Here is a 16475-nt window from a genome sequence, read left to right as displayed (position 1 = left end):
TTTGTCAAAGAGTAATAGTTGACTGTTTATGTCAGTCTATATCTGGCTGTTAATTTTTGCTTATTTTTTTAGGTGGGGGAGGGTACCAGGGATTAAACCCAGGGGCACTGGACTACTGAACCACATTCCCAGCCCTATTTTGTATTTTATTTAGAGACAAGAGTCTCACTGAGTTGCTTAGTACCTCAACTTTGCTGAGGCTGGCTTTGAACTCAAGATCCTCCTGCCTCAGCCTACTGAGCCACTGGGATTACAGGTATGCCCCACTGCATCCGGCTGACCTGCCTATTCTTTGCCCAATATCTCATCTTGGTTACTTGAGATTTAGAGTAAATCTTGAAGTAGGGTGGTGTCAGCCTTCTGAATTTATTCTTCTCCTGTAATAATGTTTTGTCTATTCTGAGGCTTTTGCCTCAACATATGGACTTCAAAGTTAGTTTTTTAACATTCACAAAATAACTTACAGTGATTTTGTTTGGAATTATATCAAATATATAGACCAAATTGGGAAAAAGTGACACTTTAAAAATATTGAGTCTGTTTATCCATAAACTTGTATATTATAGTAAAGCTCTGTTATAGCTATATGGTATCTATCTACATATATATATATATATATATATATATATGTATGACTTATATATATATGTATATATATATACACATATTTAGAACTATTTTAGTACAGATAGTAGTTTGCAATATACATTAATCTAAGCCCATCTTCCATAGCATTCTACTGTGTCACAGCTAGTTTATGTGTAATAATAAGATAATACTAATTCCTGCCTCTCCTCACTATATGGTTGCTGTCATTCATTCACTTTTGTATGAGCATACATGAGCATGTGTGTGTGTGTGTGTGTGTGTGTGTGTGTGTGTATAGATAGATAATTACAGTTTTGTATTGTTTAACAACAGGAATGTATTCTGAGAACTAGTCATTAGACTATTTTGTTGTGTAAACATCACAGAGTACTTACATAAACATGAGTTGTGTGAAGTTGCTGCTTGTATAATAGCACTTTGTTTAATAGTAAACAGCTTTTTTTGTGAATTAGAGTACACTGTAAAATAATGATAAAAAACGTGGTATTAAAATAAAAAACGTGGTATATAAATCAGTAACATGGTTACATTACATTACATGGTTACATTTGTTACTACTGTCAAGCAAATACTATATATAATTCTATGTGCTGTACTTTTATAGGGCTGGCAATACAGTAGGTTTTTTTACACCAGAATTATGACAAACACAGGAGTAATGGATTATACCATGACTGTACAATGGCTACAACATCACTGGAACTAGGAATGGATCACTTCCGTTATAATCTTGTGGTACACCAATGTGACTATGACCAAAACATTATGCAGCACATGACCATATACATAACTGAATAGATTACTGCTATTAATACTTTGAACAAATAGTTATCAGGCCAATAAAGAACAAGAAAAATAAAAGTTTTAGTTTTACCTTTACTTTTTTCTTCTTTGAAGCTCCTCCTTTCTTCATAAAGATCTGAGTTTCTGATTTATATTACTTTCCTTTTCTCTAAAAAATTTCTTTTAGCATTTCTTACAAAGCAAGTCTACTGGCAAAAAATGCCCTGTCTCAAAAAGTGTTTATTTCTACTTCACTTTTGCAGGATAATATTTGAAGTTGCAGAATTCTAGTTATTTTCTTTTTCTTCCAACATTTAAATTTCCTTCCCTCCCTTTCTTGCTTTTATGGTTTCTGAGAATATGTCAAATATAATTTATACTTTTGTTCTTCTATAGGTGTGGTATTTTTTTTTCTGCTGGCTTCTTTGGGGACTTTTTTCTTTGATTTTTGTTAGTTTTGAAATTATATGCATAGGTATAGCTCTTTAAAAAAATAAAACATTTATCCTGCTTGGAGTTCTTTGAGTTTCCTGACTCTATGGTTTGGCACTCACATGGATTAACAGTTTTATTTCTTATTTTCTTTCCCCTCCTCTGGCTTTCCATTCTGCCTATGTCGTGTCTTTTATAATTGTCCTATAGTTCTTGTACATTCTGTACTGTTTTTTTTAATCCTTTATTCTCTTTACTTTTCTATTTTGGATGTTTCTCTTGACATATCAGCAGCTCAGAGATTCTTTCCTTAGCTATGTCCATTCTACTAATGAGATCCTCAAAGGCCTTCATTTCTGACAGTGTTTATTCTCAAGAATTTCTTTCGATTCTTTCTTAGAATTTCCATCTCCCTCTATTTGCATTTCCCATCTGTTCTAACACACTGCTTCCTTTATCAATTAGAATGCTTCGAATGTTAATCATAGTTGTTTCAAATTCCCTGATAATCCCAACATCCCTGTCTGGTTTTGAAGGTTTCTGTTTTTTCAAATTGTGCTTTTTGCCTTCTGGTATGACTTACAAATTTTTCTTGATAGCTGCACATGAGGTAACAGTAAAGGAATGGCTATAAATGGGCCTTTAGCAATGTGGTGATATGATGTGGAGATGGGGAAACATCATTTAGTTCTAAATTTTGATCTCCAACTGTTAGTGAGCCTCTAAACAGTTCTCTTCCAAAGTGCTTCTCAGTCTTTTCTCCTCACTTAGGTGGGGTAGGATGTTTGGAGGAGGTCAGAGTTGAGTATTTCCCTTCTCCCAGGTTGCTTAATACCTAACAGTTTATACTCTGATACAATACTTTCTCTTTTGGACTGACCTTGTTAAAAAGAATGCTCTGGCCTATTTAAAAATGGCTCCTTTACTCCCTCACTGCCAGAAGCACAATTGGATTGCTTTTCCTTAGTATTGCAAAAACTCAGTTGAGTTCCCAAAGATAAAACTCAAAGAGTGTGGGAGCCTGACTACGTCCTGGTGGCCCTGGAGTTTTTAGCTCTCAGACTTGTCCCAGGTTTCTGCAAGGGGTTCCTGCCCTAGTGATTTGTAATTCTCAATATTGGCATCTCCACCATTTAGAGGCAGCAGTTTTCCCTGTGACCACTCTCAAAAATCTGTGCCCTCCCTCAAAAATCTAAGAAGAGGTACTGATTTTTTTTTCAGTTTGTTTAGCTTTTTACTTATTAGAAACAGAGTGGCAACTTCGAAGCTCCTTACCTGCCAGATTGGAAACTGAAAGCTGGGGTTTCTTTTTGGAGTGATGAAAATCCTCTGGAATTAGATAGGAGGAATGATGGTGGGACAATTTCACAAATACACTGAAAAAGCTACTGAATTGTATACTTTTCTAAAAAGTTAAATTTTATGGTAGATCAAGTATATCTCACCAATAAATTATGGAAAAAATTGGCCAGAAATTTGAATGACCCTCACAATTTTTCATTACCGATGATAAGGCAAATAGAAGCTTAGGCAGTGCTCTTTTTGAAAAAAGCAGTACTAACATGTGGCTGTTGTTTTGTTTTTCAAAGCCTATGTTGCAGTCCATCATGCAACGCTGCTGGGTGACAGGGCAGTTGTGATCCCATCAGTTACGTGGCTTCAGTCTGCTTTTCTGCTTAAATGAAATACTGTTCACCTTTAGTCAACAATTTTGACTGCTAACTCTTTTTGTGCTTTCCTAGACAGGATTCAAGATGTAGAAGTCAGGCAGGCAGCAAGCCTTGTTATGAAACTATTCACCGATGACAGCTCCCTACCTATGGGCTTGAATAGGAGACCATGCAGCCTCCAAAGAAGCAGCTTAATAAAACTAAATGTGTTCAGAGCCCCAGTCCACTTATTAGAAAAATGTTCCCCAAAGATGACTCAGGCCTTGGCTAGGAAACGAAAAAGATTACGGATTCCTCTGCAAGGAGGGGAGAGGAAATAAGAACAACAGGAAAGAAGGAACAGATTTACAGTGATAATCCTTGGGTGAAACAGAGGTGTCTCTCAATCTATAACTGTGCCTAAATCACCATGAAAGGAATATATGTTAGGCTTCAATTTTTTAAAATCTTTCTGAGATTATTAGGGATTGGAGAAGACATGGACTGAAAATGGGATCATGAGTGAATCCACTCGTATAAGAGAAGATAGGCAGAGGTTGGAGGATTAGGGCAGAGGCTGGCCGTGGGGAAGGTTTTCAGTGTGTGCTGATTAAAGGCTGCATATGAAGATTCAGAAACCAAACTGCCTGGATCTGAATCTTGCCTCTGTGATTTACTAGTCGGGTGATATTGGGGCAAGTTATATAATCTCTCAGACCTCAGCTTCCTTATCTATGAAATGAGGGAAAAAGAACTATTTTATAGGGTAGTTTTCTTAAGAAAGAAATGAATAATGATGAAAATAAAGCCACTGAAGAATTATATGCTGGGTGCAGTGGCACACACCTATAATCCCAGCAGCTTGGAAGGCTGAGGCAGGAGGATCTCAAGCTCAAAGACAGCCTCAGCAAAATTGAGGTGCTAAGCAACTCAGTGTGACCTTGACTCTAAATAAAATACAAAATAGGGCTAGGGGTGTGGGTCAGTGGTTGAATATCCCTGAGTTCAATCCCTGGTACTGCCCACCCACAAAAAGAATTATACAATACACACACATACACACACGTCCATACCATGTGTAGTATGTGTTCACTTCTTGACACACATAAATTAATAAAGGAATCATCAGGTGAATTAAATCTGGGAAACAGATTTTTCTTGGTAAATTATGCTGTTACTAGCTCAAGTACTTAAGTCCAACATGTTGTTTTATAGATCACAGGAATAAAGAAAGAAAATATGGAGACTGGCAATAATTTAAACTTCATTAAGAAACTACCTTAATTCCAGAAGAATCCTTGATTACTGAGGAAAGAAATCCTGTGACAAAAAAACCTAGTAGTGCCCATAACCTTACTGAATTTCAGTGTTGGCACAAGGCCAATCTTATCTCTAGAAGCTCAGCTTAAGTCTGCCTCTCTCTGCCACTTTTACTGTGTGTGGTGTGAATAAGTATTCTCATTGTCACAGTATCTAATTTATTTGGCTGCCAAATTTTGAAATTACAATATAGTATATAGTTTTATTTCCGTGGAAACTTTGTGAAATACGAAAAGGACCATCCAGTTAACAAAAAAGATATTAAATTAATATGAATGTTCAACAATTGTCTAATTCGGAAGTGGATTATGGATGCATGAAATCATCTTGGCCATTTTCTTTCAACTGTTCTACTTCATTCCATTCTTTTCTGCAGTTTTCTGCCTTAGGGTATTGTGATATTCGTGTCATGTGACTTGTGAAGAGATGGAGAAATATTTTTTAAAACTATATCATAAGTATTTGTTACAGTTTAATCACACTGAACAAATCTGGATTTCATTCCTACTCCATTTTTTTCTTAGCTCAGATCAATATTTCAATTTGAACTTTGGTTTCCTCTTTTGTAAAATGGCAGTAATAATTTTGTAAAATGGCCGTAGTAATTTCCACCCAATAAGCTATAATTATGGTCTTCTACTAAACTAAAAAATCAATTTGTTCTTGGATGTAAGACAAACCAATGATTCCAAAGTTTGTATTTCTTTTTCTCTTTATTTTATTTGTATGTGGTGCTGAGGATTGAACCCAGTGCCGCACACTGGCTAGGTGAGCACTCTACCTCTGAGCCACAACCCTAGCCTGTGAAGTTTGTATTTAATGTGATCATTTATTCCTTCTTACACTGGTGCTGACCCTAGACTTAACTACTTGCTCATTGTCATCTTTGGATAAAATAGAATTTACTGTTCATTATTTATGTATACTTGAGGAATCAGCAGCTTACACAACTGAGTGGAAATCCTTAAAATGGCCATCTCAGCAAATGTGCTGACAAAGAAGCACCTACGTGTGGAGACTGTTCCCAAGTAGCAATTTGTTTCTATGGCACCTAAGTAGAGAAAGTCAGAATTGGTCCCTGAAAGCAGAAAAATATCAAGTAGTTAAGAATCCCACATTTAGGTAAGAAAAGGTGATGATATTTTCCAACAAACAGTTAAAGTTGGTTACAACTGTTTTTTTCTTTATTCATGTAACTAAAGGACATTCTTAGGCTATGATTTAATTTCATATTAACATTCAATGGAAAAAGTTAGATATTTGACTTACAAGGCTAATGACATGTTTCCAAGATCTACAATGTCACTTTTGCTTCAGTGAGGAATGAAAATAATACAGTAGAAGAAAAAACACTTTCTTGGTAAAGAGGAATTTAGGAAGAAGTAGTCAAGCAAACATCGGGATGAGAATTCAATATGATCATAAATGGGAGGGAAGGAAGAAAATTTGGTCTTTCATTCATTCAATTTAGAATTACTTTTTGAAAAACTTCTAAGTACTTGGTCCTGTGCCATATGCACTGGGGATAGTCACATTAGATAACCCTTGCCTTCGAGAAACTTTCAATCCAGCAAGGCAGGGTGACTTGGCCAAAAGTGGTTCTACCAGAGTAGAAAATGTCTCATTTATCAAGCTGAAACTGGGGCCGTGGGGACACTATGAGAGTCATGGCACGAGAAAAAAAAAAACGAAGCTGAAGACAGAAACAGTAGATCCCGCCACGCCCCCAGGAAAAGCAAAAACAATTTTAATAGAGAAAGTGTTTGCCCTTCTTTTAAATAAAATACATTTAATACTTTGTATAATACATTGAAAATATGACTTGTTCTTCAAAATGTCTTTTCTACAAATGATTCTGAGGCTCAACTGTGATCACAAGATACATGAAATTAAATATATCAGGGTGACACTACTACTCAGTCAGTACTCTATGTAGTGCAGGATTCATAAACTCCACAAGTCACACAGTTTATACAAGTTAACATGGGCTATAAGAAGTGGTTAAGTATTCATCCCTGCTAGCTACAATGAATATCCTTTTAACATTGTCCCTTGGTGTCCTCTGCTTTGAAAGACGTACAGTGAAATTTAAAAGTGAGCGACTACTATAGGCACTGCTGTGAAGAAAATACATTGTAAGCTGGAAAAGCCTTTTGAATTATATGTTTATGCCAAAAAGCTTGACAAACACTGAGCAGTCTGTAAGGAATGTAAAAACTCTTCACTCTCAATTCAAATGAATATAATTTACTTATTTGTAGCAATATTAATTTACTTATTAAACTAATTATCCTGAAATGCTTTGGTTGTCAGGTTCCAAAATAGTTTTGAAATTAGGAAACTATTTTACCACTGATTCTTGTGGGTGGTCCAAAACCCTATGATATTCACAGCTGAAAAGCATTTTGTGTATTCTCATCTTAATTTAAGTGATACTTCATTAGGAGGAGCAAAGTAACTTCCCTTAAAAAAAAAAAGATTAAAAAAAGCAGATCACTCCTGATTAATTTCACCTCTTTTTTGGTTCAACATCCTGAATGTAGATTTTTTGCATGCTGTCACCTCTGTTTCAGACTAAAATGACACCTATCATTAAAGAAGGGTGGCTCAATCTACTGACACTCAGAATGGCCCAATGTAATGAAGGTATCAGTCGCTAGGGCTTCTGAAATTGGTTCATAGTTCTACTTGGGAGAAATTTCATTCCAATAAATATAGTCTTAAAAGTTGTTAAATGCATAATTCCACAAAAAGCACTTGAAGAAAGTCTGGTGAATATGATTACCAGGAGATGCCAAAACCCATACATTTTGTTCCAAATGTAATCATGACAACCATAACAAAAGCAGTAAAATGCAAGACAGGGAGATCTCAGTCTTTCTTAAATGACTTTAGTCCTGTTCCATGGAGAACAGGTAATGAAAGTATATATGTCTGGCTACACTTGCTTTTAAGTAGATCTCTTCTGGGACCATACACTCCAAGGAGTTTCAGATTTTTTCGTTATCATCATTATTGATTTTTTTAAATGCGACTGGGCTTGCTTGTTTCAAAGAAGTCTTAGAAACATCCGTGTGCATGGTGGACATGGCTATTGTCTCATAGTCATCATCCCGAGACCGGAAATCACAAAAGTTAAAGAAGAACTGCAAGTCTCTCTGGAAGTTTTTGTTCAGGAATCCATAAAATACAGGGTTGACGCAGGTGGAGATCATTGCCGTGAGGTGGCAGAGCAGGAATAACAGATTGTGGTTGCACGTAGCAATGATCTGATGATTCCAATCAAACACAGTGTTAAAGATGGTGAGAGGCAGCCAGCAGACTGCAAACGCTACCACGATGGACAGCAGCATGATGTTGATTCTTTTGGTTTCACTTGACCTGTATTTATTGTCTCTCATCTTGTCCATCATGTTATTTCTCCTTTTTAAGCGAATGTATATCTGTAAAGGAACAAAGAATGAGTTCAATAGAACCACTTGTTGAATGAGGAATTTCTTTGCCAAGAAGTAAAAAAGGGAGATGATAGGGAGGAAAGATTTTCTTACCTTGAAGTAGCATATAAATATAAAGCAGAGTGGGCCAAAGTACTGCAGCACCAAGAGGAGAGTAGTGTAAGACAACCTATGAGAGTCCGAGGGAAATTTATCAAAGCACACATACTTGTCTTTGAATGCATCCAGCGTTAGATTTTGGAATGGCTCATCGGTCAAGACTTGATAGATCAGGAAGGGCAGAGAAGAAGCCACAGCAAGGACCCAAATGACAGCAATACCTATGTAAGCATGTCTATTACTTGGTCTCCACCCTCGTGGGTTGATTATCAGCTGATGGCGTTCCACAGCAATGAGAACCAGAGAGAAAATGGACACGGTGATGGAAACACATTGCACAAAAGGATTCAGCTTGCACATGGTCTCACCAAAGACCCAGTGGTCCATCAGCGTGTACACAAATGTGAACGGGAGACACATGATGGCAACGAGCAAGTCTGAGAAGGAAAGATTCACAATCAGGATGTTGGTGACATTCCTCATCTCTTTCTGCTTCAAGATGATTATGATCAAAGCCAGGTTTCCAGAGACCCCAAGAATGATCACAGCTCCATAAGCAAGAGCTAAGGTAAATATCACAGCCAAGGGCAGGTGACAATCATCATTTTCAAAAGCCAAAAATGGGGAACTCTCCTCTGACAAATTATAGTGCACTGAATGATTTTCAACCTGAGAAAGTAATGTTGAATTCATTTTGATTGGTTTTGTTTTTACAGATTTCACAAGAGAACAGTATGTTTCTTCAAAGCAGGTCAACTGTACAGCTTATTCTTATGCTCCATATTGGAATCCATTTACCACAATTATTCTGAATTCTTCATTCCCTTGAACTGAATAATCTGTAAAAAGAAAATGATCAATTGCATTACAAATTTTATTGAGGGTAGTCAAAATATAATTCTGACGCATAGTACTCTTTAATGTGAAGACACTGAAATAAGTAAACAAAAAGTAATTTTGTAAATATATTTTTTAAATAGCAGAGGCCAAGCAGACATTTTGAATTTTTAAAAACCTGGAAATATTTTTACTTGGTTCTGCTTATACATTGAGTGTCAGTGGTCTACATGTTAGTAAGGTGTACATAAACTTCATGCTCCAAAAATTTTATACAAATACTATCGGCATACCCCTAAACATAGTGCAAATGCAAATGTGTAACAACTTAATGCACAGATTAAAACAGAAAATATGGAACAAGCAAAGCAAAAGAACAACAAAAATACATAGTTTTTTTTCCTCCTACTATAGAAATGAATGGATTAGTGTAGAGGTCTAAAGTAGCAATAACTCAACATATACCGGGCTGCTTCTTATAGCAGAAATTATTTAGCACAAGTATACTCAAACGGAGATGATTTTTTTTGTTCCAATTAGTTATACATGACAGTAGAATGCATTTTGACTCATTGTACACAATGGAGCTCAATTTTTCATATCAGACAGAACATTTGTGAAACTTTATCATATGAGGTACTGTTGAAAGACCAGATGACGCTTAATGCAGAAAAATAATGGTAAAGATGCCATCTCATATTTTAATTGTGGTCTATAGAAAATAGAGAACCACTTTGAGAATGTTATGTCTACTATACAACTTAGAGGTAGGACTAAGGGATGCGTGTTAAATTTTTTTATAAGATCACCTCATTACAAAAAACAAAACTTCAATCAAATGAAATATACCATCTGCAAAGCAGCAGATACTCCATGCATAAAAGTTTATAAGCACTACATGAAAGGGCACTTTGAGAAGTTCTTGCATTGTGCAGGAGACTCTAAGCCTCTATAATGGTTATTAATATATCAGAAGCTTTCAAAGAATTTCTAAGGTTTTATCCATGTAAATATCCCCCCTTTCCTACAAGACATATGTCTCCAGGGGAAGGGTCTAGATGTTAGTTATAATATCAGCTGTAATCACATTCTTCCTCTTGAGAATTCAAAAGGCAGAGAGAATGACTGGTAAAAATGTCAGTTAGAATGTGACAACAAACTTTGAAGAGGCAGCCAATTATTTGTGATATATACATTCTTCTCTTCTTACCAAGACAAATCATAGACAATAGTCTTGTACAGAGGTTCAAATCTAATTTTTTAAAAAATATCTGATTTCTCCTAGATTACTAAGTAAGTTTCTAAGATGAGATTTCTTAAGTTAACTAACAGATCTTCATGCCTGTGTTGAGAAACTGAATTGCATTTCTTTCTTACATAAGAACAACAAAGACTATTGCATAAATTTACTTCCATTGAAAGAAAAATAATAATGTATTAAAAATGTATTTGCCTTTTATATGATGCCTTTCGTAAACCTTTCCTTCAGTGCTTTTGTTTTTTAGAATATGGGGTGATTTTCTATTATGAAACTGCAATTTAGCCTTATAAAACTGAAGAAGGTAAAAATAAAGGTTGTTATCACTAAGTAAAAAGAAAGCATTAAAGCATGGTAATGGAATGATTTTGCATGTGGACATCATGACAAACACTGCTTTCTCTTCCTCTGTGCACAACCTATTACTTAAGGGGTAATTACACTTGTTCTCTTAAGAATTGCAAAAGCAGTGAGCATGACCACTTATGTCATTTGGAATGAGAGAACAAGCCTGGAAGAAGCAGGTAATTTTTTTTTAAAAAATATTTACTTTTTAGTTGTAGTTGGACACAATACCTTTATTTATTTTGTTTTATTTTTTTTATGTGATGCTGAGGATCGAACCCAGGGCCTCACACATGCTAGGTGAGTGCTCTACCGCTGAGCCACAACCCCAGCCCTGAAGCAGGTAATAATTTTAGTTTTGAAATCTAATATTTCTTAGAGATTTCAAGAAAGTTTAGCATCATATTTTGTATTCAGGTTACTATAGAGATCTTTAACATTGCTTATCAGTTATGAATTTTCATTATTTAAAGTAACACTTGCACAGTAGCTAAGTGTATCCTCATTATCTATAGTTTCTCTTGGCTCCTTGTTGCCAAATTCCACCATGAATGAGGATCCTGGTATGAGAGTCATGAGGCATGGACTATTGAGTGTATTCCTCAGCCTGGCATTAAAGACCTCTATGTTAATTAAGTCTTCCTTCCACTCTTTGCTCTAATAACCCCAATGTGAATGCTCTGTTCTGGGCAGGCAAAATGATTCACAATTCTCAAATATAACTCTGTCTTCACATATAGCTCTTCCATTCCTCTTCCTGAGTGTTGTCTCCCATTACCAATCCAAATTCTACCCACCCTTCAAAGCACCTTTAGTCCCTTGAACCCTTAATTGGTGCCCATCCATTTCAATATAACATCTGTGAGGGTTGACATTGTGCATATTTCATAGTACCTTGAAATATTAGATTTAGAATAAAAATATGTTGACTGATAGATGTAGAGATGGAATAGTAGGTTTTTGTATAAATTAATCTTACAGCAATGGCTCAATCTATCATCATCCTTTTGCATCCAAAATGAATGTTAGTTACAATAATCATTCTGTTAGGTCAAGTACAAAGTAGAGAATGTTACACTTTGTATAAAAAAGGAATTGTTTATGAAAGAATTTTCATTTTTCCAATGAATAATTATGTAATACTTATTTTGTCAGATATGGATTTAGTAGAGAGAACAGTGATCCTTTCATTGTACTTCAAATCTGATGGACAGAGAAAGACAAGAGAAAAATAAACTAATAAAAGGTATAGAATGCTAGATGATAATAAGTGCTATGGAGAACAATAGATCAGGGAAGGGAAACTGGGATTGTCAGGAATTACAATTTATTACTGGGTGGTAGAAAAAGGCCTCTAACTGCCTAAGAAAATGGCCTGTAAATTAAGACCTAAGAAAGGTGAGTAAGGAAGCCATGTAGATATCACAGGGACATTTAAAAAGGGAAAGAAAAGATGTAGAGAAATTTGTTAGGGGCTAATTTAATAATCTAGGCAGGAGTTTATGGGGGTATAGGTGAAGGTGTTGGAAATGGTGTTGGAAAAAAGAAATTTTATATCAGCTGACTTACTTTGACAATTATGGGAATTTGTGCAAACACTTATTAAATTATTTCAATCTATAGGCTACAAAGAGACTTCTTACAGAAGAGTTTAGGTAAATATATTAAAACTCTACTCAGATACCTTTGAAATTATATTTGATATACATGTCCTACAGAAAATAGAGGTTTTCCTATTCAGTAGAAGGTAATTTAGCTATACAGAAAATGAAAACTTTTAAAAAAGTGTTTCTAAGCTTCTTCTGCTAAGTGTAGGGTTGTTAGCCATTCCACTTGGGTAAATGAGTTTGCATTGGATAAAATGCATACTTTGTTTACCTTCATATAATTACCAGAAAAATAATTTTTAGAAGATAACAGTCTTAAAAGAAAGTTAACATGCCTTATCTTTGCAAAAGTAAACAATACATTTCTATTCGAATATATATTTATAAAATAAGCTACACAACTACAGACATTGCAAAGCTTAGCGAGACTTAAATTTAGCTGTCTGTGTACCTTTAGAAACCAAATAGAGACCTACAAACATCACCATTTGGCAAATTAGGCCCCTTACTGAGGGAAATTCCCTTATTCTTCTTTTCAAGTAAAACCCTGGCTTCTCACTGCCTGCTATTAGCAGTGTTATTCCCATCTGAAAATACAGCTGTCTGGGCATAACCTGCTGCAAATGTATTTCAAATACCCGGATTGTCTGTTCACCACAACTGTTTTGGAAAAGAAATGTCAGTTGTGTTACACACAGCCCCTGAAAGTTACTGCTAGCGTATCTAAACGAATTACATAATTCTCCTGCCTTCCCTGAGTGAGGAGAGAGCTTGTTCAACAGACAGCTGCCTTAAGACACTAAGAAAGAATAATATTAAGATAGTAGCCAGGAAAAGTGCTCAGTCTTTAGCCACGGACTGGGAACTGGGATCCAGAGCTCTCTATTCTCTCTTGTTTCACCAGAGAACCTGCTCAGGGTCTTGGGAAATGAGGGCTACTGTTCTCAGGTCCAGCACAGAGAGGAGAACTCTGCACTAGCTCCTGCCTTTGTGTGTCAACCCGGAGCTAAGCTTTCTCAGAGGATCCAGGTGAGCATGGCAAAGGAACATAGAAACCTACTCCCTCTCCTCGCTTCTCTAGGTTTTTCTGTGCTCTGGGAGTTACCAAAGAATGAAATGGTATATGTCAAAATTACTGTGGCAGGCTTAACCGCCCACCCTTCTCATATTGTGTAACTAGGCGAATTGCCTGGATCTTCCCCCCTATTCCTGACCCACTACACACACACACACACACACACACACACACACACACACACACACACACACCATGGCCAAATCCTAAGTCACTTCTCTCCTTAGCCCAATATCCGTCCTTAAAACATTCTCATCTCTGCATTCCGTCTGGGGACCAACAGGACACTTACTAAGCCACCTCCACGTAGGTCCTTCCTCAATCTCCTATCCCAGCATGTTCGCACATTACTGGTCTAGAAGAAGCAGCTAAAGAAAGAGTTGCACGATTAAAACTCTGAAATATTAGGACAGGGTTCAGGGTGTCTACCAGAGAGCAGCGACAGACTGAAGGGCCAACTACCGGGGGATCCAGGCTCTATTCCAGACCAGTCAAGTGGGGCAGGTGTGGGATCCGCGCCCCAGGGGCCGGCAGGGGCCAATGGGACAAGTGCTGCGGGACTGGCGCGGAGGCCCACTCCTCGCGGGGCCCAGGGGTTCAACGCACCCCAGCCCCTCTGCAAGGGAACCGCACAGCCGCCCCCTGCGGCGGATCGAGCCAGCTCCGGGGAAAGGCGAAAGCTGCAATAGGTGCGGGGAGACCCCGCAGGGCTCCTTCCCACTCCCTCCCTCGGCTTTAAGAGAGCCCGAGGAGAGGAAAACTTGGATCCCCGTCCCGAGCCCCGGCAGCAGGGCGCGGGGAAGCGCGAACTCGGGATAAGGTGCCCGCTCCTTGGCCAGCGTCGGCCCCCAGCCCTGCGGCAGGGGTCCGGGAGCGGTCCGGTCATCTGGGGCATCCAGCCACCTGCCCGCGCTGGACACCCAAGCAAGAGGCTGACTCCGCGCTGCACCTGGGTCCGCACCACCAGTTTGCAGCCCTCGCGTCCTTTCCGGTCCTCTCTCATCCGTCGCCCCGTCAGTGAGAGATTTCTCCAAAGTCCTTTAAAAAGCGTAAACTTGAAACTTACCCTCTTCCGAATTCGTCTTTTCCGCCCCTGTCTATTAAAGCGAGAAGGGAGTCATGGAAAGGAGCAGAGAGGGGAGGAAAGATCCTCTGGTATTTCTCCTGCTCAAATCCTAAAGATTGGTGAAGATCGGAAGGGACGCCCCCTTAAAGCCGAACTCCACCTCATCCCGATCACGTGACGGCGCCCCGCGGGGAGCGCCGGAGGCTCCCCCACGCCCCCAACACCTCACCTTGGATACACACCTCGAAGGTACGTGGCCTAGGAATTCAGGAGAGAAAGATCATCAGCCTAAACGCACGCTGTCAGGCACACGCACCGTGCCACCGTGCCACCGTGCCACCGTGCCACCGTGCCGGGGGAAGTGAGCCCTCATCCCCACACAGTCCTGGACTCCGAGTTGGCGAGGCAATTTGACAAGGCTTTAAAAAAAAGTCAGTGCCACCGTGATGTCTTTTGTTTGCAGGTCAGTGCCATCTTGTGGCCGAAGTCGTACTTGGTCTGAAAGCTCGAGCGTCAGCAGGGCTCTAGAATGAAAGGGCAGGTTATTTACGGGAAGAGGAAACGTGTAATTCGCTGCAACGACGCCACTAATATGTTTTTTACTTTGTTTTCTGACGCTCGAATAGTCCTCATGCTGGTACACAGAATTTATTTTCTTAAGTTGATACTTGAACAAAAAGAAGACCTTTAAAAGGCCAAACGAGCAAATCTTGGATGATAGTCTGGCTTTTTCACCCTCCTTCCTTTCTACTGAGAAAATACTACATTGACTTAGATTTGTTCCCATCGCCTAGCTGCTTTTTATAGTTTGGGGGCGCGGGCACGATGAAGTGAACATTTCCCTTGTGGTCGCAAAAAGCCAGTGCAATTTCTTTGGTGCTTAATCCACCACAGTAAGGAACGTTATGAAGAAAAGAAGGTACAGAGAGGACTTCAATGGTGCAAGGTGGTGTTGGTGATTCAGGCTCACTACTCACACTGAGATGTTTTACATGTGTCTACTCCAGTTTTAAAGTCAAGATTGTATAATAAACACGCACACACACACGTGATTTACTGATACAGATGACTGGAATGTCTTCCAAATCAAACTAAAAAAAAAAAAAGTAAATGCCTTTCCAATAAAGGTACGGGCACTGCCTAAAATATGCATCACCTTCTGTCTTCAAACTAAAAGCAAAATTAATTTCAAAACAGATGGGATCACCTGAACTTTACACTGTTTGAAATGTTTTCTTTTTCTGATTTTCAGCCTGAATAAAAATTACTTGAAGTTCAATATAAACTCATTTATTTATATAGATAGTGATGCACACAATCTCTGGGGGTGCCCCCCCCGAAAAGCTTTCTAAAGTATTTGTCACTATACCCACTTTTACATAGTTAGTAAAGGAGTATGATCAAGAATTAAAATTCTGTGATCATGCTGTAAATGTCTTATGTGTACACAATAACAGATGAGTATTCACTTGAAGATCCCACTTCTTGTTAAAGAGAGTAAAATGACAGACCCTAACTGATATCATTCTTACAGATATAATACACACACACTCACATACACCAAGGATAAAAATATAAATATAATTTAGGAATTTCAAAGCCTTTAAAGAGCGATAGCATACTTATTTGAGTTCATTATATTTCTATCCATCTTCTATCAACTCCACTCCATTAATTCTGATGTTCTTGACGTTTTCTCTAAAGCTTTTGATCATCATACTGGTTAGTTTTAGCCTATTGCAAGTACTAGAAATGAAATGATATAACTCTCTACTAAGAATATATTTCTTTGTAAAATTCTTCATTGTTTCAGCAAATATTTTGGATTTGAGAATATAATTTGGACTCAGGTACTTTATTTTGTGTATATTCCATGCTAAAAAAAAGGCTATATTAAAATGGCCATTGTATTTTATTATTTTAATAACTCTTTGTTTTTA

The 16475-nt window shown here is 37.8% G+C and overlaps 1 protein-coding gene across 2 annotated transcripts; it reads right to left on the bottom strand.

Annotated features, from left to right (window-relative positions):
* Nucleotides 1-6567: 6567 nt before the first annotated feature.
* Npy1r (neuropeptide Y receptor Y1) lies at nucleotides 6568-14840 on the bottom strand. Of its 2 annotated transcripts, none has more exons than XM_026395830.2 (3): nucleotides 14778-14840; nucleotides 8342-9186; nucleotides 6568-8236 (listed from the first exon to the last, which is right to left on the bottom strand). In XM_026395830.2, exons 2-3 carry the CDS (start codon nucleotides 9038-9040, stop codon nucleotides 7784-7786), a joined length of 1152 nt encoding a protein of 383 aa, XP_026251615.1. In that variant the 5' UTR covers nucleotides 9041-9186; nucleotides 14778-14840; the 3' UTR covers nucleotides 6568-7783. The 2 variants fall into 2 exon arrangements, with proteins under 2 accessions (XP_026251615.1, XP_026251614.1); XM_026395829.2 differs by lacking the exon at nucleotides 14778-14840 and adding an exon at nucleotides 14536-14620.
* Between the last annotated feature and the right edge of the window lie 1635 nt (nucleotides 14841-16475).

The sequence above is a fragment of the Urocitellus parryii genome, chromosome 14 (genome assembly GCF_045843805.1).
Source record: "Urocitellus parryii isolate mUroPar1 chromosome 14, mUroPar1.hap1, whole genome shotgun sequence".
NCBI lineage: Eukaryota > Metazoa > Chordata > Mammalia > Rodentia > Sciuridae > Urocitellus > Urocitellus parryii.
This window is presented reverse-complemented; position numbering and strand designations above follow the sequence as displayed.

Excerpts from the sequence above, each read along its gene's own strand:
- Npy1r (XM_026395830.2), bottom strand. The coding sequence starts at position 9,040 with ATGAATTCAACATTACTTTCTCAGGTTGAAAATCATTCAGTGCACTAT. Across the intron at positions 8,237-8,341 it reads TATTTATATGCTACTTCAAG|ATATACATTCGCTTAAAAAG; the intron begins GTAAGAAAATCT and ends GTTCCTTTACAG.